The sequence below is a fragment of the Tetrahymena thermophila genome, assembly GCF_000189635.1.
Source record: "Tetrahymena thermophila SB210 genomic scaffold scf_8254610, whole genome shotgun sequence".
In the NCBI taxonomy this organism is placed as follows: Eukaryota; Ciliophora; class Oligohymenophorea; order Hymenostomatida; family Tetrahymenidae; genus Tetrahymena; species Tetrahymena thermophila.
Genome location: NW_002476380.1, coordinates 333320 through 355134, shown reverse-complemented (window position 1 = coordinate 355134; position 21815 = coordinate 333320). Strand labels below are relative to the sequence as shown.

General features: G+C 23.8%; 7 protein-coding genes across 7 annotated transcripts; 2 read left to right on the top strand and 5 right to left on the bottom strand. All coding sequences in view use genetic code 6, as the record gives it.

Annotated features, from left to right (window-relative positions):
* Positions 1–608: 608 nt before the first annotated feature.
* On the top strand, positions 609–2227 carry TTHERM_00338260 (phosphatidylinositol 4-phosphate 5-kinase; the record flags this gene model as incomplete). Its single annotated transcript, XM_001017590.3, has 3 exons — positions 609–1108; positions 1356–1912; positions 1971–2227. 3 exons carry the CDS (start codon positions 609–611, stop codon positions 2225–2227), a joined length of 1314 nt encoding a protein of 437 aa, XP_001017590.3.
* Positions 2228–3240: 1013 nt separating this feature from the next.
* Positions 3241–3798, bottom strand: TTHERM_000338259 (transmembrane protein, putative; the record flags this gene model as incomplete). The annotated part of the gene is made up of 1 exon (XM_012797981.1): positions 3241–3798. The coding sequence occupies one exon, from the start codon at positions 3796–3798 to the stop codon at positions 3241–3243; it is 558 nt and encodes a 185-aa protein (XP_012653435.1).
* Positions 3799–4021: 223 nt separating this feature from the next.
* On the top strand, positions 4022–6304 carry TTHERM_00338250 (hypothetical protein; the record flags this gene model as incomplete). Its single annotated transcript, XM_001017589.3, has 1 exon — positions 4022–6304. One exon carries the CDS (start codon positions 4022–4024, stop codon positions 6302–6304), a length of 2283 nt encoding a protein of 760 aa, XP_001017589.1.
* Positions 6305–7219: 915 nt separating this feature from the next.
* On the bottom strand, positions 7220–11712 carry TTHERM_00338249 (3',5'-cyclic-nucleotide phosphodiesterase; the record flags this gene model as incomplete). Its single annotated transcript, XM_001470783.2, has 13 exons — positions 7220–7546; positions 7607–7731; positions 7784–8142; positions 8228–8602; positions 8663–8826; positions 8883–9249; positions 9348–9511; positions 9587–9736; positions 9789–9921; positions 9989–10075; positions 10124–10344; positions 10395–10650; positions 11084–11712. 13 exons carry the CDS (start codon positions 11710–11712, stop codon positions 7220–7222), a joined length of 3357 nt encoding a protein of 1118 aa, XP_001470833.2.
* Positions 11713–13004: 1292 nt separating this feature from the next.
* Positions 13005–15479, bottom strand: TTHERM_00338240 (TCP-1/CPN60 chaperonin family protein; the record flags this gene model as incomplete). Its single annotated transcript, XM_001017588.3, has 12 exons — positions 13005–13042; positions 13106–13243; positions 13309–13537; positions 13596–13867; positions 13918–14053; positions 14130–14228; positions 14282–14363; positions 14416–14486; positions 14545–14806; positions 15005–15120; positions 15193–15276; positions 15345–15479. The coding sequence occupies 12 exons, from the start codon at positions 15477–15479 to the stop codon at positions 13005–13007; spliced, it is 1662 nt and encodes a 553-aa protein (XP_001017588.3).
* Positions 15480–16289: 810 nt separating this feature from the next.
* TTHERM_000338239 (60S ribosomal protein L18) lies at positions 16290–18202 on the bottom strand (the record flags this gene model as incomplete). The annotated part of the gene is made up of 4 exons (XM_012797980.1): positions 16290–16435; positions 16620–16923; positions 17855–17947; positions 18200–18202. The coding sequence occupies 4 exons, from the start codon at positions 18200–18202 to the stop codon at positions 16290–16292; spliced, it is 546 nt and encodes a 181-aa protein (XP_012653434.1).
* A 761-nt stretch (positions 18203–18963) lies between these two features.
* Positions 18964–21033, bottom strand: TTHERM_00338210 (hypothetical protein; the record flags this gene model as incomplete). The annotated part of the gene is made up of 1 exon (XM_001017585.3): positions 18964–21033. The coding sequence occupies one exon, from the start codon at positions 21031–21033 to the stop codon at positions 18964–18966; it is 2070 nt and encodes a 689-aa protein (XP_001017585.3).
* Positions 21034–21815: the final 782 nt, after the last annotated feature.

Genomic DNA, 21815 nt, shown 5'->3' with positions numbered 1-21815 from the left:
AAATTAAAAGATGGCATATTTTTAAATTTTCAAAGAAATGATCTGAACATTCTATGAAAAGGTTTCCATAATTTTGCAAAGTACTATTAAATTCAAAAACATTTTTTAACTTAAGATGGATAAATGATATATAAATTTATTTTAAATATAAAAAAGTTTGCACTAAAAAAAATGTTTAAAAAAGTAAAGCTTGATGAGAAAATAATTAAACTTAATTTCTAAATTAAAAAAAATAATTTTAAAATGAATGAAAGCTTTTATTCATTTGAGTTGCTTGAACGTTATAAAGCTAATTAGTAGTTGTAGGTGATTCAAATATTAAATTTTTTTAAAAAAATTTGTCAAATGAATAGGTCTATATTTGAAAAATGTAGATATTTTAATAGTTTTAATTGCAGACATTCATTTAATTTTGAAATAATTAATTAATAATAAATTCGATAAAAGATAAAGAATTTGATTTTTTAATTTATAATAAATAATATTTACGCAATTCATTCATAATAAGACTCTTAATAAATATCAATTATTTCAAATAAAAACATTATATAAAGATAAATTCTTAATTTTTTAAATTACTGTAGACAGTTAGTTTATAGCTATTTGTAATGGAAAGATCAAAGACTACGACTAATTTGATAGTCATACAAAAAGAATAATTGAAATCAATAGATGGTATCGGGTTTATATAACAAAACAAAAACAAAATAACTTCTGTTTGCACTTAAAGTAGTTAATTTAATACCTTTTCAAATTTAAATCCAACTACTAGCACAAATAAGTGCTTATCTTAATACGAGCCTAGTACCAATAACACATCTATAAACCTAGGCAATGTGACGCCTAATTAAATGAGATTAAATTAACTTAAAGAATCTCTTATAAATGCTTTTGATAAAAAGATTATGGATGATATTTCAAAAAATAGCAAAAAAAATTTTAGAGTGAAGTCCTACATTGATGGATCTGTGTACAAGGGAAATTTAAAAAGTGATTAAAGAGACGGAAAGGGAGTTTATCAATATTCAAACGGAGATATTTACTATGGAGAGTGGAAAAATGATAAATTCAATGGATAAGGGCAGTACTGTTTCGCGAATGGGGATAGGTTATTATTTAGTTATATTTGTATTATTTATTAAAACTATTTACTAGTAAAAATCATTTAATTTCTATCAAAATTTTGGCCTTAACCAAAATGCTTCCTATAAATTCAAAATTTGATTTTTCAAATAAAATTATTTTTTAATTTAAATTATAAAATAAAACCTCAGTCAATGGTAAAATTGCGAGTTTGTTTAAAAATATGTTATGAAGTGATAGAAGATAATTTTTATTTGTTTATTTATGAAAAGGTACGAAGGAAACTTATAGGAAGGCTAAAAGAATGGTAAAGGAGTTTATTTCTATAATGATGGAAAGAAATATGATGGTTACTGGATGAAAGATAAAAAAAACGGATATGGAATAATTTTTAGTGAGGATTCTAATGAGTATTATGAAGGAAACTGGAAGGATAATGATAAAAGTGGGTTAGGAATATATTAATACAATTACAATATTAAATACGAAGGGGAATTTCTAGAAAATAAGAAGCATGGTTAAGGTGATCTTTACTTTTTAGATTCAAATGAAAAATATTCTGGATAATGGGTAGAAGATAGAGCATAAGGTTAAGGTACTTTTACTTATTAGAATGGAGATGTCTATTCAGGTGAATTCTATATGGGAATGAAGCATGGTAAAGGCATTTACAAGTATGCAGAAGGTAAATCTTAACCAGCTCTTGTTTTTGAAGGAAAATTTAAAGAAGACGAAATGGCTGAAGGAGAACTTACTTTTTAAAATGGAGATAGATACATCGGATAATTTGAATCTTTTAAAAAGCATGGATTTGGAAAATATTTATACAGTTAAACTTATTACAAAACTTCATAATAAAAAAACTAATTTTATTTTATAAAAACCAGGTAATGGAGATGAATATGAAGGAGAGTGGAAAAATGACTTAAAAGACGGCTAAGGAATTTTTCGAACTAATAATGGAATAGTGATAGAAGGTAAGTGGGTGGAAGGAGAGTATGAACAAAACAATTAAAAAGCTAATTCTTTGACTCCCTAATCAAATCAAAACAAATAAATAAATAAAAATGGCATCATCAATAACTTTAAAAGCAAATTTGTAAATAATAATTCGAATAAATAGTTTTTGTTTGCAGCCATCTGATTAAGATGAGGGATGAAATAATCTATATAAAATATAAAACTATCTATATAAATAATAAAATACAATTTTCCAATACTAATTAATTAATTGACTAACTAATTTACTTACTTACTAATAAGTTTAACAAGCAAGATCCCTCTTATTATATATAATAAATATTATTACACTTTTATTCAATTTGTTTTTACAAAAATAAATATATTTTTCATTTGAAAATTTACAAAAATATTTTATTCTATGAATAGCTATAATTTATATAAATACACTATTCAATTTATGAATTATTAAATTGGAGTTTTGAAGACTATGTAGCTTATTGAACAATTAATAGGAAACTCCTTCAATATCAGAAAAATCTTTATTTTTTGATCTAGAAAGCTATTTTTTTTAAGACATCATTTTTGCAGTATGTATTTATATGTTTATATCTCATATTTTTTTTTTGAAAACCATTAAAAAGAATCTACAAATTTATTAAACTCTTTTTGAATAAAAAATGATTGCTATTTATTTAATAATTCCTATATTTGATAAAAAATATATATTATCAATTAATATTTAATCATTTATTTAGATTATTTGATTTACAAATAAATCTTATTTATTTTTTAAATATTTTAACCTTTTAAATATGAGTTGTTTTTTATACTAAATAACTTTTTGAAACAATAAACTCTTTTTTTGTTTCAAGCAATTTTAAATTTGAATATTTATAAAGTTAAAAAAATTTTGTATGCAAAACTGCCAGCTTTCATGAGTTTGAGTTTCATATAAATATAAAGAAATAGAAAGTAAAATTAATATAAAATATGTAGGATATAAACACTCATCAATTTTTATATATTAAATTTAGGTATAATTTTTCAAAAAAAACTTTTAGTAAAATTATTACAATTTTAAAAACCAAAAATGCTAACTTTATTACGTAAAATATTTTACATTTAAATAACAAAGAAATTTGAAGATTAATAATTAATAGATATTTCTATTTCTATTGTTAAGTAAAAACTTATTCAATTTTTATAAAATTTAGAAGTAAAAATCAGAATTTCATATTCAAAAGCTGAAACATTCATAATAATCAAGAAGTATATGTCAAATTACATTTGATTGTAATTTTTGTAATTGTCCACTTTTTTAATTGAAATTCCTTCTAAAACTAATCTATTTCTATCATAAATTTTTTTTTCTTCTAAAATTGCCTAAATTTGTATATTTTATTTTTCAGGATTCTATTTCTTATTTAATGTGGAAAAGTTCAAAAATATTTGAATTTGTATTTGCTATAGCGGATACTTCCTATTTTTTACTGTTGCTTATTTGATCATAAAGTATTAGTTGAGAATTTTTATTTGGGGGAGATTCTTAACTTTGTTATTATTATTAATAAAAATTTAATTGCCTTATTTTTCTATTTTTTTAATGAAATTTAATTTGATTTGAATGCATGAGTTTTGAATGCATATAGATTATGGCGCAAATTTTGCATTGAATTTATATTCTGATAGAACGTTAATAATTCTGAGATCTTCTGAATAATTTTGGCAGAATTTTGATTTTTTTTCAATCATCAAAATTCATTAAGTTGTATTAGATTATGAATGCAAATGTTTTTAATACATTCTACTAAATTGTGATCCTAAAAAAATTATTAAAATTCAAAGAAAAAAAAAGTAAAATCAAATCAAAAGTAAATATAAGCTTTAAATAAAAACATAGAATAAATTCTATTATTAAGTAAATAAAATCCTAAGGTAAAAACTTAGCCTCTTGAAAATTTATTTTAAATATAACATGGCGCGTACTATGAAAGATAGATAGGATAAAAGCAAAAGCAAATCTAAGAGTAATTAAGTTAATCGTGTAAAAAAACCTATTAAAAAGTAATCACCTAAGAAGTAATTATCTCCTACTACCCAAAAAGTTACTCGTTCTGTCAGTGCTTAGAGTAAAATAAACCATTCGGTTAGCTCTAAAAAGGGATCATCAAGCACAGGGAAAAAGAAAGACATCATAACTTCTATGACAGCTTAAATTTTGAAAAAAGTTTAAAAGCAAGTGAAAAGTTATGAAACTAATTTATAAAAGTCAGCTGAAAAAAGTAAAAAATAAAAGAACATAAAAGAAGATGAGTAAAAAAACAATAGCTAATCTTATGATATTGAGAAGACTTTTGATAGTTTAAATGATTCTGCTAAAAGAAAAAGAGCTCGTCAATAAAATAACTAATAAAAGTGTTCTTCTAAGTCTCCTACCCCTTAATAAAAAAACTCTGAGAAAAATAAATTAAAAACATGCAAAAAACTGACTCGCTCAGGCAAGTAATTTGGAGAATTCTAAATAAAAAAAAATGTAGATATTGAAGGAGTTGAGGCAAATAGCAAGCTCAAATCAAATAAAAAATAAGCCAAAAAGGCAAAAAATTAAGACAAGAAAAATGAAACAATTGATTAAGAAGAAGAAGGACAAAGTTAAAATTCTTAAAATGAGTTTATTGATTAAGAAGATGCCACTTAAACTATTCGTTATAGACGTCCCAACAATAATCTGTTAATTAGAGACGATTCCTTTAACAAAGATTCTTCAGTTAATAATTAAAAAAACTTTTCTTTTTAGTATCATATAAATAACGATTCACGCAATAACCTTTTTAATACTTCCTATATGTAAGGAAACGCTACAGTCAATACTACTACAGCATCTAGCAGAGGCTGTTCAATGTCAAGAGAGGATATTTAAAGTGAGAATGACTCAATACTTAATCCTAAAAATTCAAGTATCTTTTTAATTAGAGGAAATAACAAACCTAAGAAAACAGTGTGTACTAAATAAGTTCCTCTCATTTTTAAGAAGCCAACTAATATAAGAGAAAGTATTCCAGTAGTGAAAACAAAAAAATCTGAATTAGCTATGGATGTAGAATAGAATAATTAATGTGATAAGAACCAAGAAATCCTAAGGAAGCATGGATCTAACTTAGAAGATTATTGTATTGATTCAGATGGCAAGCAACTAGTAGATATTGTATTTTGTTGTGATACAACTAGCTCAATGGGTGAATATTTATAAGCTACTATAGATTATATAGCTGCTATTTACAAGAAGACTAAACCTTTTGAGTAAATTATTGATATTAAGTATGGCTTTGTTTGTTATCGTGACCATCCTCCAGAGGAAAGCAGTTATCTCTACCGTATCAGCAATTTAACTACTCCACTCAAAACTATTCAATTTATATAATAACAAGACGCTGAAGGAGGTGGAGATACCCCTGAAGCTGTTATGGATGGTTTGTATGTAGCTACTTCTGGTATTAACTGGAGAAAAAATTCTATGAAATATATAATTCATATTGCGGATGCCCCACCTCATGGAGATCTTTATACTGGTATTAGTGGAGGATTCCTTAAAAGATCATTTGTTTGGAGGGATGGATGTCCTTGTGGCTTGACAATAGAAAAAATAGCTAAGATTATGAATAATCTCTAAATTCATTATAGATTAATAAAGGCTGGAGACAATATGGAAAGAATGGCTCAAATATTCAAATCTTGTATATAGCACTATGCTGATATTAAAGTCGATTCTCCTTAAGGACTTGATTTTATTCTAAGTGATATGGTAGCTAAATAGTGTTTGAGCTCTGAAGATATTTAAAATATACCTTTAGTCAAAAAATCAAGTAAAAACAGATCAAGAAGCCATTCTAAAAATAATGATGATATTGAGCATGGCTATTATAATCCAGATTAATCTTTTAAGGGTATAAATAGGACTTACTCTAATAATTATTAAGCCTTTAGAAATAGTAACTAAGAAGAGGAAGAAGAAGAAGAAAAATAAATAATTATATAGGAAAGCTAAGATGATTGCTAAAGAAAAAATTATCATTAACACAGTAAAATATATAACCAAAGTAGCAAAGAAAACATATAAAGGCAATATGATAACCAATAAAATTTAAAATACAAAGCCAATTAAATGAGTAAGCTTCCAATAAACTATAAATAGTATACAGGTAAAATAATTGATAGGGATATGTATGATAATTAAGAGGACTTAGAATTAATCAGTTGAATTTTACTTAAATAAACAAACAAACAAACTAACAAATAATCAAAATATATTAAAAAACCTTTTCAAAAAATCAATCAAAAAACAATAAATCTCTTTTATAATAATTTTAAAATTAAAAATCAAAGTTAATAAAAAATATATAGATTTATTTATTACTTTAAAATTTATTTGTATGTAGCTAACTAACTAACTAAATTCAATTTTCCTTTTCAATAATATTCTAATAAGCTTTTAAAAAATAATTTTCATCTTAATTAATATCCATTCATTGAAAACTTAATAAAACTAGTTTCCTATCATTTTTAACAATCGCAATTTTATACAAATTTTTTACCATAATAATTTTAGATTATTTAGATCATTTAAAGGTAAATATGTTTTAATCCCGTAAAAAAATGTAGTGAATAATCATTAAATAATAATCTTTAAATAATTACTTCAAATTATATTTAATAAAAATTATTTTGAGTAAATTTTGTAAATTAAAAATTAATTTAATTTTTTAGATAAAAATTGTAGCTAAATTTGTAATGAAATACTTTTTGAAATATTAAATTAAGTGTGTTTGAATAAGATATAAAAATGAAAAATGACAACATATTATACATTTAAAACGAAAAAACAAAAATTTTATTTAAAGAGGTAGTTGGTTAGTTTGTTTGTTTGTTTGATTATTTGTTTATTTATTTATTTGATACTGTATTTATGTAAATAATTAGATTGATTTATTGATTCATAGACAAAATTGTGACATTATGAGAGAGAATTGATAGATAGATTGATAAATGATGTTTTTAGTTATTTTTTTGGTAGGTGATTATTTTTTTTACTTTCTTTTTTATTGTAGGTAGGTAGGTAATTAAGTAAATATTTATTTATTTATTTATGTATGAAGATTAAAAATGAATGAAGATTTCAAATTAAATTTTTAAGTTTATTATTTAATCCTGCTTGGTGAGAGGATTGAGATTAAGCTAGTAGTTTGTTAATTTCTTATTATTTTTAATTTTCTTCCTCTTCCTTTAGAGCCTTTTCATATATTTTATTCCATTCTAATATTGAGTTTTCAAGATTACTTACTGGCTCTATTAGTTAATCATTTAAAAATTTATTCATAGTTTCCCAGAGAGGTTTCACAATCATTTTAATAAATCCAGCTTCATTTTTAGCCAAGACATGCATTTTATCTAAATCTTTTAAGTAAGATGTTTGCTACACTCCTTACTTTCCTTCTTCAATGTACTTTTATGTTAATAAAATAATTAAATTATTTGCAAAAAAGACTTAAAATAAAAAATGTACTTATTAGCTGAACTCTTTGTTAACTTTAACACTCCATTATTTGCTAAGTTCAAATTTTTAAGCTGTATGATGGAAATCCGAAGTATGAATAATTGTGCCAGTTAATAAATTAATTTCTTTTTCCTCTATTTAATAGTAAAAAATAGATAAAAAGAATATTTCTTAAAAATAAATTACCAAATTAATTTGACTCTTTCTTGTGAACTTCTTGAAGAAAATCATTTTGGAAATCTTTTAAGTAATCGAAATGCTTGCTCATATCAGTGGCTAAGATATTATTGATGACATATCTTCTAATTTATTATACCTTCTGGATTGTTAGATTTTTAAAAATATTTGCATTGCTTTGTCTTAGAATTTTGAATGTATGAGCAATATGATGCTATTCTAAAACACTCTAGTCGTGATATCTTATTGCTAATTTTGACATAGTATTTACTTCAAAAGCATTTGTTTTTCCACGATGAGAAACATCATGACATAAACCACTGAATACTAAACTGAATTCTTAAATAGAATTAAGGTATTTATTAGCACTATTTTATTTAAATAATTATTAATTAGAAACTGATCAAACCATTTATTTTTATGAATGAATAAACTATTTTTTTAATCAATTACTTAGTTCTGCAACCTATCATAAAACAACCATGCATAACCATAATTCCATGATCGAAATTATGAAAAGGATTTTCTCTCTTATTATACTTTTCTCTTAATTTATATAAAAAAGTAATGAATTCTTCAATTGGTATTTCGTACTCTTTAAAATAATTTCTTTTCTCCATGATAAGCCAAGCAATTTTAAGCTTCTAATTTTCATCATATTTCCATATATCAATCCCAAAATTTTCTAATTCTAAGTTTATTTATTCATCAATTTTAAAATCTTCTGGCTTAAGTAGGATTTCACTTTTTGAGCTGGCTTTTTCTGTAACTTTTCTGATTGTAACAAGCCTATTTAGATAGTTGTTTCCTTTTTCTTATTAGTTGCCACTAAATTTAATTAAAAAAACCATATTTTTAACAATATTGTACTTTTAAAGTTTATATTACATGTCAGCAATACATTTAATATTTCTTTTGATCTGCTAAATGTTAGGAGAAGCAAGCTTTTTAAGATATAGAGCTTTCTACTCTTCATTAACTTTTTTTTATTCTACCTAAGATAAAAATTCAACAACTGTACTATTCTTTGCTTCATTATCTTGTAAAATTATCTAAATTATAAACATATTATAATTATTTCTGATTAATAAATAATTAGTAGATTTACATTTTTAGACTCGCTGGCAGTAAAGTAAGTGAGTTTGTTCCTTATTTTATTGTTAAAAGTTTTTTGACAAGAATTGAAAATTGGAGATTATATTTTGTATTGTTTTTATTGAATTTCTTCCTCTGAATCTATGTCTTTTAAGTTCATCTTTACTATTTTAATTTTATTTTTTACACCTGGTTGAGCTATAATTTAGTATTGTAAATTTTCTTCTACATCTTCAGATGAGTAATCACCTTTATGGATGTAGTACGATTTCTATATATAGCATTCTTTTATATTTTGCAATAAATTATCATTATCTTTGAATATGTCTGTGTAATGAATATTTTGCTGATTTTCAGGTAATTAAATTTTATGTTTTTTTCTATTTTAATTAAATTTTAAATTAAATTAAATAAATAAATAATTAAATCATTCATTCATTAATTAATATAATAATTATAAATGTTTATTATTATTTACTTCAAAGTTGTAGATGGTTGCTAATTTATGAAGCAAAGTTAGCCTAATTTATTAAATTCTAAGTATATAACTTAATTAAAACTTAATGCCATTTTCCAATCAGCGTACCTTTCAAGTTATCTGCTAATAGCATGTCTATGTTTATGATAAACCTATGTCATTACCTTTTAACATTATTTAATCAATTAAACTTTGTTTATTAATATTAAAAATGATGAATGCATTTTGAAATATATTACATTCTCAAATTGCTTGTAATGAGGAGATCTATTTATTTAAATACCATCTATAAAAGTATAGTATTTAAATTCTGTCCCAATAATACTTAAATCATGCTATAATATTAAATGATCATCTTTAGGATAATTTGAATTTTTTTTGTCGTATTCCTATTAATTTACAAAACCTTAATTGAAAAACCATATTCTAAATTTAAATTACTGAATTATCATGCAAATAGAGCGAATTTTCAAACAATATTTTAAATGAGTCCTAAAATTTATTAACTAGGATGTATTTTTGCAATTTTAAATATTCTTCTACTATGTAGAAAAGCTTAAGTATGAAAGACTACCTATTTTATTTATAGTTCAAAGTAAATGTCAAAAATTGTTTAATTAAAGAAAAGATTAATAAATTACTTATCTAAAATTTTTTCTGTCAGAATCTTAATGATCAAATCAGACACTACTCTGAATACTCTCAAAAATTTTTAGCCATTAACATTTCTATTACAAAAAGAGTTTTATTTGTTATTTTAATAAATAAATATTTACTCAAATAAAAAATCTGCTATTTGCTTCGATTCACTATCTAAAAGAAAGTAAACCAAAAATATTTTTCCTTCGACAGCTTTTTTCATAAAATAAACATATTATGGTATTTCACCAATTATGCAGTCATTTATTAGATCTCTTTCTTGATTTCCTAGAATATAAAGTTTGTCCTACTCAAATACTTGAAGATTTTTTTTTACTCTCTCTGTTTCTCTTATATCCTATTTTATATTATATGTTTTGCTTATTTTAAAACTGCTAAATAACGTACTCCACTAGCTATAGTAATTGAATGAGATCTAAATAATGAAATGCTTGAGTTTTCTATCCTTGTAACTTCAAAATCACAGATTTTAAACATGTTTTTCAGGATAGATCTGATGAAGGAAACTATCGTATACAAATTAAAGTCTTAAGCAGATGGAAGTATAAGAAACCTGCTGATTTCTGAAATATTCTTCTTTAATTCTTTATATTTTGATGTAACAGATTGTATTATTGCATTTTACAGTTCTTCATCTCTTTTTCTAAAATAAATTTATTGAAAAAAAAATATATAATAATGATCTATTTTAAATTAAGTATTTGTTTAAATTATATGAAATCCTGAATACTTCTATTTTCTAAAAAATCTTTAAATAAGCTAAAAATCATTAGTTTTTTATTTATGAGGTAATATGCTAGTTTTTAATAGACCACTATTTATAATGAGATATGGAAAACTAAGATAAGCATAATAAATATTTCATCAAAAAAATAATTGACTACTTATTTGTAAAGACACTAGAAATAGTGTGCTTTTAAAACTAAAAAATGTATATTAGATGCTTCATAAATAGGGTTGTCCATACCCTGGTTTTTGGAGATAAATAACGCAGTCAAAAAACAGAAAGAAAGCGAATAGATAAGTTTTAAATTGGCTTAATTTTTATTCGCATAAAAATTAAAAAGTATTTTTACTTATCAGGAGCTAAGTAATTTAAAAGGAAATTCAAAGAAATAGGCTAAGTATCCTCTCTAATTTTATTCCATTTTATGTTATACTATCCTGCTATTATTATATCATCATCATTGTTAGTTTCTTTGAAGAATTATCCAAACTGTCTGTTTTTTTAAGTCTCTTGACTAATCGCCAATGGCGTATTCTTATTATTATCAATATTTTTCAGACTTGCAGGATGATTTATATGGGCAACCCCACTGTTTCTTTTTATTGGACTTCCTTTTTCTATTTTTTTAACCTTTTCTTCTAATTATTAGTCCAATGGCTTTACTAATACTTCGATCTTCTCATTTTTAGGTTCAAGAGTTTCTTACTGTTTATCTCTGTTTGCGTTTTGCATCGAACTCAGAAAATTTTTAAACTTCAGCAAATATTTCACATCATTAAAATGTTCAGCCTGCTCTCTTTCAAACTCTTAGTGTATTACATTAAAAGTAGGATTACCTCTAACTGAAGAATCCATTAAAATTGTTTCCTCTTCATATGTGATTTTATTGGCTGCTTTCAGTATTTTTATAAAATCTACTATGCTTTTAGGTTTCTAAATCTTTTCTTCTGTTTGCTAAAACTTGCTTAAATTTTTCATTGGATCTAACTAAAATCAAGTCGAAATCCTAACTGCTTGTTTTTCGGAGTTGACTAATATATATTTTGCTTAAGTATTTAGCAGCACCTGCTTCTTTACTTTGCTATATCTATTTAATTTAAGATTTCTTCTTTAGGAAATTAGTAATGAATAATAATAAATTATTTCAAAGAATATAATATAATTCACAAATTTAAAGCGATTAAACTAAAGCTTATTTTATTGATAAATGAATGTAATTATTAGTTATTGAGCTTTATTAATTTATTGAAAAATCAATTTGCCAATTTTCAATCAGGAGCTTATTAATTAATTAAATAAATCAATATTAATTTACAAATTTGATAATATGTTTGGTTGAGTTTTATTTACTAAACTATTAAATATCTCCAATCTAATCATATGTATCTTTGAAACTGAATTCATTGATTTTTTTTTCGTTTAGTTTACAGTTTTTTGGAATAGTTCGCCCATTCGAGTATTTTGCTTTGTAATATGTGTAAAATCAATTTTATTTTAAACCAAAATAATTTTTGATATACCTATTTTGCAAATCCAAAATATTTACTTTAAAGGATAATTAATCATTTTAAATTTTATACGGTTTTCGCATTTATTTTTAAGAAAATAAATATGAAATAAAATTTTTTTTTTAATTTTGTAAAATTCTAAAAATTTCTTTCTTAAACTTTTTAGAATATTTTTTAAAGAAAAATCTTGAATTTTATTTTAAAATTTTTAGCTTTTTCAAGTAAGTTTTATCAAAGCTCTGATTTAAATAAATATAAAAACGCATAATAGCTTTGATTTTTTATCAATTTCAATAATTCAAATCAAATTTTCAATCTGCAAAATCTTCAATTTTCATCAATATTTATTTTAATTTTTTTTAATATTATTATAAAAATTATCTAAAGATTTTTATAAAATAAAACAAAAATATTTTAAATAAGTAAATAGTTTGTTTCATTAAAATTTATTCATTTAAGTTCAATCTATTTAACAAATAAAATATCCTCTTATTTGTTTAAAATATTTGCAAGAGTTTAATTTTATTCAAAGCAATAATTAAAAATAAAATTAAGATATTGCTAATAATTAATTTAATTTCTAAGGTTAAAAGTATAAATAAACTTCTATTTGGTTATGTTTAGCAGCTGATTAAAATGAATATTTCAATAATTATTACTGTTTTTACTTACAAAATATATAATATTATTTATACACTTTTAATATCAAACAATAATAAACAGACAAAATAGAAAAAGCCGTTTTGAAATATAGTTTTAGCATCAAAATATTTCTCTTCTGTATGTATTATACTTAGGAGCTATTTTTAAAATTAAAAATGTAAATTAATTCTTAAATAAAATTAATTAATTTTGAGTTATACCTTCATATGTGTAATCTTTAATAATTGCAACTTCTGTTGTAAGAATCATAGATGCCACACTAATAGAATCTTCAATAGTAGTTTTTGCAACAATCAATGAATCAAAGATACCTCTTTCAGTTAAATTTATGTACTCATCTAAATTTATGTTAAGTTTTTACATTTGCAAAATTATTTTTTATTAGATGATAATTAAAAATTACCTGTGTTTACATCATAGCCTACATATGGATCTTCTAAAGAAAGCTCTTTAATTTTTTCAACCACTACTCTTCCATTTTTCCCAGCATTTTCCAACAATGTTATAGTAGGTTATAAAAGAGCTTTTTTAAGAATATCTATACCATATTGCTGTTCTTCGTTATCTACTTCAACATAATCTAATAGCTATGATGCCCTTATCATACAAATGCCACCACCAGGAAGAATACCCTTATGATTAAATAAAAGACATTTTAAACTTTAAAAATTAGTTAAATAACACAAATACGCTCTTTAGAGCATTCTTAACAGCATTTAACCCATCAACCAATCTGTCTCTATTCTCAAATATATCAAACTCAGTATTTCCTCCACACATTATTTTTGCCATCTTTCCTGATAATCTAGCTAATCTGTCTTTATAAATTTTTTTAGAAGTTTCACTTGAATCCTTCATCTACATTTGTAGCTCTTCAATTTTTTTATCAATTAGATTCTTATCTCCATAACTTCCAGAAAAAAATGTTTCTAATTCAGAGCATTAGATTTTTTAGCACTTTCCTATTAATAAATAAATTTTAATGTCATTAAACTCTAGCAGAAATATTTACCAAAATCTCTCTCTTTTAAATTTATAAATTCTGAATAGTTATTCTAATCAAATAATTTAGCACCAGTCAACAGAGAAATATCTTCAAGAATATTTTTAGAAAAAGCTCCCATTCCTGGTACAGTAATAGCACAGCACTTAATTAATAATTTAGGTAAAATAGTTTTATAAATAACCAGAAAATAAATTTATTTATTTATATATTTATTTTACCTCAATTATACCCTTCAATTAATTAAAAATTAGATTTGAAATAACTTCATTGCTTATATCCTCTGCTATAATAAAAAGTGGCTTGTTTAGCTTCTTTGCCTTAAATAAATTTAATTGTGTTAGTTTAAAAATAGATTTTTATTTAACGTTACTAATTCAAGGGCAGGAACAACTTCTTTTATTTTCTAAATTGGAAAATTAGCAACTAAAATTAAAGGATAGCTTTATTCAACTCTGTTTTTAAATTATATTTAGCATTTTTTTATAAAAATAGTAGTTTACTTACTTATTTTAAGATTTATTTACTATGAATTCTCTTGATGCAAAGCCTCTATTTAATGTAGCTCCATTAACAAACTTTACAATAGAAATTATATAAATAAATGCTTTATTATAATATACTTAAGCTGTTTACAAATAATTCATTTTTTAATTGGTTTCCTGGTTCAATTTCTATTAAGCCATCAACACCTACCTCCCATAGTGCATTAGATATTAAGCTAGACATTTCACTATCATAGTTGGTAGATACCATAGCTACTTTGTAGAGCTGGTCTTTTGTTTCTATTGGTATCGATATTTCATTTAAAAACTCAACTATGTGCTTTCTTGCTTTATCCATGCCTTTTTTCATTTCAATTGGATTGGCTTTATACTCTAAAAATCTGCTACTCTCCCTGTTAAAAAAATAATTTTATCATATTTTTGATAATTTAATAATGAGAATTATCTAGAATCATATAATAATATAATATTATAATTATCTTAATTAAACTACAAATTCTCTCTCTCTATAATTAGTATCGATGCAAATTCAGTCAGAGGAATATCAAAAAAATAATTAAAAGTGTCTAATAAAATAGACATTTATATACCTTAAGATTGCTTCAGCTATAATTATTGTACTTGTGGTTCCATCTCCAGCATGAACATTAGTTGATCCTGAAGCTTTTCTCAAGAGAGATGCTCCTATTTCTTATAGTTTGCTTTTCTACATAAAATGTATGATTAGATTGAATAAATTAAGAAGAATTTAAAATATTTAATGCATATTAATAATTACAAACATAACATTTTTTGCAACAGTCACACCATCTTTAGTAATACGTGGTAGTCTTAATTCATTTTCTATGCAAACATTCCTTCCCTATATGAAAAAGAATTAATTATAATTAAATTAATAGGTCTATCTTCTACTATTATAAAAAAATATACTTTTGGTCCTAAGGTGGAAGAAGTAGCTTTATTAAGAGTTTGAATGCCTTTGATAATTTCATCTCTAGCATTTTTTCCAAAAATAACTGATGTTGTCCCATAATTGTAAATGGATTTTGCGAATTTTGAAATCATTTTATAAAAATTAAAGGCTATTTAATCAAAAAAAGAATGTTTTAATTTGCTTTATCTGTGATATGAAAAATCTTTTTAAAAAAGATATGTAAAATTTTATCAAAAAAGTAAAATCTTCTAAAAATGAAAATTAATGATGAACTATAATAATCAATCAATTAATCTATTTTAAGTATTTATTATATTTTTAAAATTTAAATAAAAACTAAGCAAAAAATATAAATTGATAATAAATTCTAAGCAACATTTCTTTTTATTATAAAAAAAACATTTATAAAAATTAAAAATAATTTAGAGAAATCCCATAACGAAAAATAAATAAATTTCATCTTTGATATTGAAAGAATGATTCATTCATTTATTCATTCAATAAATTACTTAATAAAGAAACAAATATCAAAATTGTACTTTAAATAAATTTCATAATTATTAGGTAAAAATTAAAGCAATTATAATTAGCTGAAATTGATTAAAACCTAAAATTAATTGTTAATTATTTTTATACTATTTTTGAAGTATCTCAAACAAGAAATTATTGAAAGAACATACAAATAAGCAAACAATTAAATTAATAGAATGACATGAAAATGCATATTTGTTAGTGTTATAAAATTAAAAAGGGATTACAGGATATTAGATTTAATAAGAAGTTAGGGAGGTATTGCTGTAGAATAGTTATATTTGAAAATTTAAATACAATAACAAAAACATGTAACCTAAATTTTATTTATAATTAGTCTTATTACATTTTTTTGTGCATTTTCCTTTATTACTAATAGTTAAAACATATTTTAAATAAAATTAGTTTGATCATTTAAGACCGTGAGCTCTTTCGAACTTTCTGCCTTCGGATCTAACGTAGGGGGCAGAGTGAGAACCTCTTTGACCGGGAGCCTTACCCCAATGTCTGTAGGCTTCTCTGCTCTTGGGAGCTCTCAAGAGGAAGCAGTTGGTACCTTTTATTTTAGAATAATTCATTTATATTTGAAAAAAAATAAATTCATTTTATTTTGATTCCTAAAATCTTTCAAAAATCAATTCTTGATAAGCTCAATAAAGCAAAGAGTTGCTATTTATTTATCAAGCAGTTTATTTCTTCTCGTTGAATTAAAATAATAAATAAATAAATTAATTAATTACCAGTGGGAGCCTTAAGAGCGAGTTGATCGAAAGTGAGGCACTTACCACCAGCAGCGAGAATTCTCTTTCTAGCGGTTTCAGTGAACTTGAGAGCACAGACAGTGAGCTTGGGGACAGTCAAAAGTCTTTCGTCGTTGGTAACAGTGGAGGTGCTAACAATAACTTATTCCTTGTTGGTTTCGTTGAGGTTCTTGACGATTCTGCTCAAAGAAAGAGGGAACTTATTTAATCTGGAGGAGGATAATCTCTTCAAGATGTTTTAGTTGAACTTAGAGTCAGTTCTTCTAACGAGGAACTTGTAGAGCTATTTTTTTTAAATAAATTGAGATAAAAATAAATATCTAAAAATTTTTTGTGAATAATTTAGCTTGTTTGCTCGCTTGCTAGTTTAACATAACTTATTAAAAGTGTGTATTTATGTGGATGAATGAAAAATCTTATTTTTTAACAGATCTTTCAATTTTATACATAAAAATTTAATACTTTGCTTTTGGTATTGCCATTAATAATATTTTTTATCAATTATCACTTTAATTTTATAGCGTTATTCGAAATAATACAATTTAAAATGCCTCGTAGCAAAAAACAAATTCCATTTCATCTTTATGCATCGTTTTAGTTAATTGCATCTATCGAAGAGGGAGATTGTAAATGATTTTAATGAAGATTTTATTGTTTATTTTCCTAATTTATATGCTGATTTACTGATAAAAACTACACTTGTTCTATTCATACTTTTTAATTTTATCCTCATAAGAAGCATCTACAACTTTAAATCTACTTCTTATGTAAATATATATATATATATATATATATATTCAGCACTTTGCTTTATTACTTCTTCACCTTTAGTTCCTTTTATTGCTTTTTACAAGAACCCTTCAGAAAAATCCTAGCTTAAATATTTTATTTTATGTTTTGTTCAAGCCTTTCCATACTCACAACTTCTAATCTTACCCTCTCTAAATAAATGCGAATATTTTATTTGCAAATAACATGCTGCTATGAGAGTTTGTTTTACTAAAACAACGAATGATAAGATGGGAGTTTATTTGTACAGCCATTTTCAAGTTATTTCAAATTTTCGTATCAAATGTAAAATTGCTTTTCAGATAGATGTAAAGTGATATTTATTCATTTTATTTCATATACACCATTTAATGAATGTATTGGTTTAATAATTTTGTTAAACTAGCAAATTAAATAGAGTTTGATAAGCAATCAATCTGACTGACCTTGATCAAGAGCTTGTGATAAACGTTGGTGGACTTGGTTTATCTAACGACAGATCTCTTGACGACTCTTCCTTGCTTATGTAAGTCAATAGCCTATTTTTAAGAAGGAAATGTTAAAATAAATTTAAATAAGGGCTAGATTTGATTTAGAGCAGATGGGTTGAAATAAATAAAAATGAATGATGTTATTGCTTTAATAACAGATACTCTTTTTGCATTTTCATTTCGCTATCTTGAGTATCATTCTCTTAACCTTATAAAGGTAATTATAAAATTATTTCTATAATAGATTTTTAACCCATGAAAATAATATCTTGATAAACTTAAAGTAATCAATTTATTTACCATTTTATATGATGATTTGTATCTTTTTTATCTTTTTTTCCTTCTTTTTTCTTTTACTTTAATTTAATCCTTATAAAACCTCCTCTCAAGTCTTTATTATTTTTTAATTTAATAAATTCCGCCTCAGTATATTTTGCCCTTTCCCTTCTCTTTTATTTGCTAATTCATTTAGAAAAATGATCTGCTCTTTTTGGATGATTTCATTTTATTTTTTTTTTTAGTTCTTTTCATATTGAATTTATTCATAAAAGGAACGTTCAGAGTAATAATAATCTTTTCTTTCCATTTTATTTTATTACTTAAGCCAAACCAAACTGTAGTTAAATTCAAATCATTCATAAATAAATAAAAAAACAAGTAATCAAACTAAAACAAATAAATAAATAAATGATCATACAAAGTGGCTTAAATATTTTTATATTTTAGAATATAATAAATACTAATTCATTTTATTTAAAGCCCTTTAAAAATATTCGATAATTATATTACATTAATTAAGATAGATACAAAATAAGATTTTCATATATTGTGTATTTATTCTCTTTGTTATAGATTTAATTTATAAAAATTTTATTTAAACTAAAAATTCAAAGATTTTAATTTGGATTAATAAATAAAATTAAAATATGAAAATTATTTTAAAATGAATAAAAATAACAAAATAGTACAAATAATACCAAAAGAATAATTAATTTAATAATATAGTATTTGTTTATTTGTAATTTCTTTTATATTCGTATCTATGTATGTATGAATGAATGAAATCAAATCTTTTATTCTTCATGTAATTTCTCAAAATTTTAATTATCAAATTTATTTTGTCTAATATAATCTTGCCTTATGGGCTATGAGCTGATTTCTTTATGTTCTTCGTCAATAATGTTTTCTTAAATCTTGTTATATAATTCTATAAATTATATTGCAAAATCATAGATTCCTTTTTGTTGATGCTCCTATAGTTATTCAACAAATTGAGGAAGATTGTTTTAATCTATAATTTATATTATTCTTTTTATTTTTTGATTTTCTAAATTTGAGTTTCCTAGCTTATAATAGCTTAACACTTTAAGCAAAATGCTTAAAATAGTTATGACAACTTCAGGTTTTGTTTCATATGAACTCAAAGAATTTCTCATTACTCTGAAAATGCAGAACCTGTTTGCTCCATTCAAAGTTAAAAATTCGAAGTGGTTTGGGTTAACTTTATCAATAATGGTATTTAGCAACTTATATACCTCCTCTTTGACGCTTAGCACTTCTGTGTTGAATCTGACCATAACTATTTGCATAAATCTGTTAAACCATATCTCCTTATGACCATCATATTCACATGCAAACATATAATGCAATGTTTTAACTACTTCTTTCCTAATTAGTTAGACCTAATTTTAAAGATGCTTAGTAGTACACTGAACTATAGTGTCATTACATTTATTAAAGAAAAGTTCTAAGACTGGAGCAGATCCTGCCATGATTCTGTTAATAATTCTTAGTATAGGTACTAATATCGTCATATCAGAAGATTTAAAGGCTTCATTAATAAATTCGCAAATTCCATTCTAGATTAAAAATCCAATTTTTTCTGTTACTTATGATTTGTAATACTGTTTTTGCTACTGGCTAATATTGTTATTTGCTTTATAGTCATCAGCAGTTCCTGGCATGATTATGTTACCATTTAACTTAGGGAAGAAAATAATCACTAGCTGCTAAAAAGTCCAAGAGATGTCTGTCCTGATTTCTGGATCTTAATATTCAATAAATGTGTCAGTCAAATTCTTAATATGTGAAAAATCGAATTAAGAATTGTCAACTATTTCTGTAACAACTTAACCGTTAGCTAAAATTTAAGATTGCCCATTATTTTACTGTACTGAAACATAATCACGAGTAAAGTTACTCAGGCACCAGCAAATACGACGGTGTAAAAGGATATTTTCTTGATTTTTAGGGGCATACTTCAAATAATTAAGTATAGTATTGTGAAAGTCGCGCTGCATAAAAAAAATACGCCATTAATTTCTAGTTGCTGCAATGTTACCAATTGTATACAACATAATTTCAGTAATGTCTCTTTCTGTTTTTGTGGCATCAAATATATCAAAAAGTGTTTGTAAAAGGTCATTAGTTTCAAATATAGAGCAGTGATTGTCACCACCTCTTGAAATACCACAAAGAATATTTAAACAACCAATTAAATATCTTCTAGCGAGATTTTAGTCTATCCTTAAAATAGGAACAAAATAAGAATTATTCTATACAGGAACTAAACCTAAAGCAGTTCTCCAATCATTCAAGATAATCTTAGCCTTCTTAGTAAAATCAGATGCAATGATTATATCGATAAAGCGATAAATATCAGCAATAAATATATTGAAAATTGGAATTTCATCCTAAAAGTAGTTGTAAAGCTCGCTTGTTGCAAATATAAAGAACTGTGGAGAACAATTGCTTGTTATTGCAGAAACTAAAACTTTAACATTATCGCATCTCTATGATTCTGAAGCAGCCTCTAAGCTAACAGGTAAGTATTATTTAACAAAAGCTTAAAATTCTTCAATTGTTTATCCCTGAATAGCATTAATATCAGGGAAATCTCCTAAAGTTTGATTATTAAAACTGTGCTAATGCTCTACAGGTAGTACACGATTTTTTTTCAATATTTGCTTACGTTTGCTTTGACGGATTTCTACACTATGCTCTTCACGAAATTAGTACAACTAATGTTTTGTATCTTCTTCCACAATAATATCTTCATCATAATCATTGTTTTATTGGTTGCCTTAGCTGCTGTTCATAGTGTTAAATTTGAATCCCTAACTATTTGTGTCCATTTTATATAAAAAGCTACTGCTTAGAATAGTAATTCTAAATTATTATTTGCTTTCTTTCTTTCTGTTTTTGATGATATTTGCTTTAAATACCTACTAAAAATTTTAATTATTTAATAAATTAATTAATTATTTTTTTTTAAATCAAAATGAAAATTTAAATGAAAAAAGCTTTAATCTTGAAATTTTGATTAATATACTATATACCGCTTAAAAATAGAAAATTTATTATATTTCGTTGTTCCGCCAATGCCTTATCTATTGTTAAACTTAAAAAAGACCGACCATACATATATTATTTGTTTTTTAAGTATTTATTATATATAGGATATTCTAAAAAGATTAAAAATTGTTTTTTACTTATAATTTTATTATGAGTTATTACTTTTTTAGTATATCTAATTGCTTTGCTAAAATCTATAAGCAATCAAACAAATAGACAACAAATAATTCAGCCTTAAATTTTATAACATCTACTAATATAAAAATAGATTAAAACAACCGATTAAATTAAATGATAGCAAATTTATATAATTAATGTCTAACTATGAATTTTATTTATTTGTAGTAGCGTCTATTTATAAATAAGGTTTTTCATTTTAAAATAAATTAATATTTTACTAAAAGATAATTAGAAAATTATTTGAATTTTTTATTGAAAATGTTTTTAAGAGATAAAATTTTATATATATTAAATAAAACATCATCAAAAATAACTATCAAACATTTTTAGTTTGTAAAAACAAGAAATGAGCTAGCTAATGCTTTAGTTTGATATAATTGAT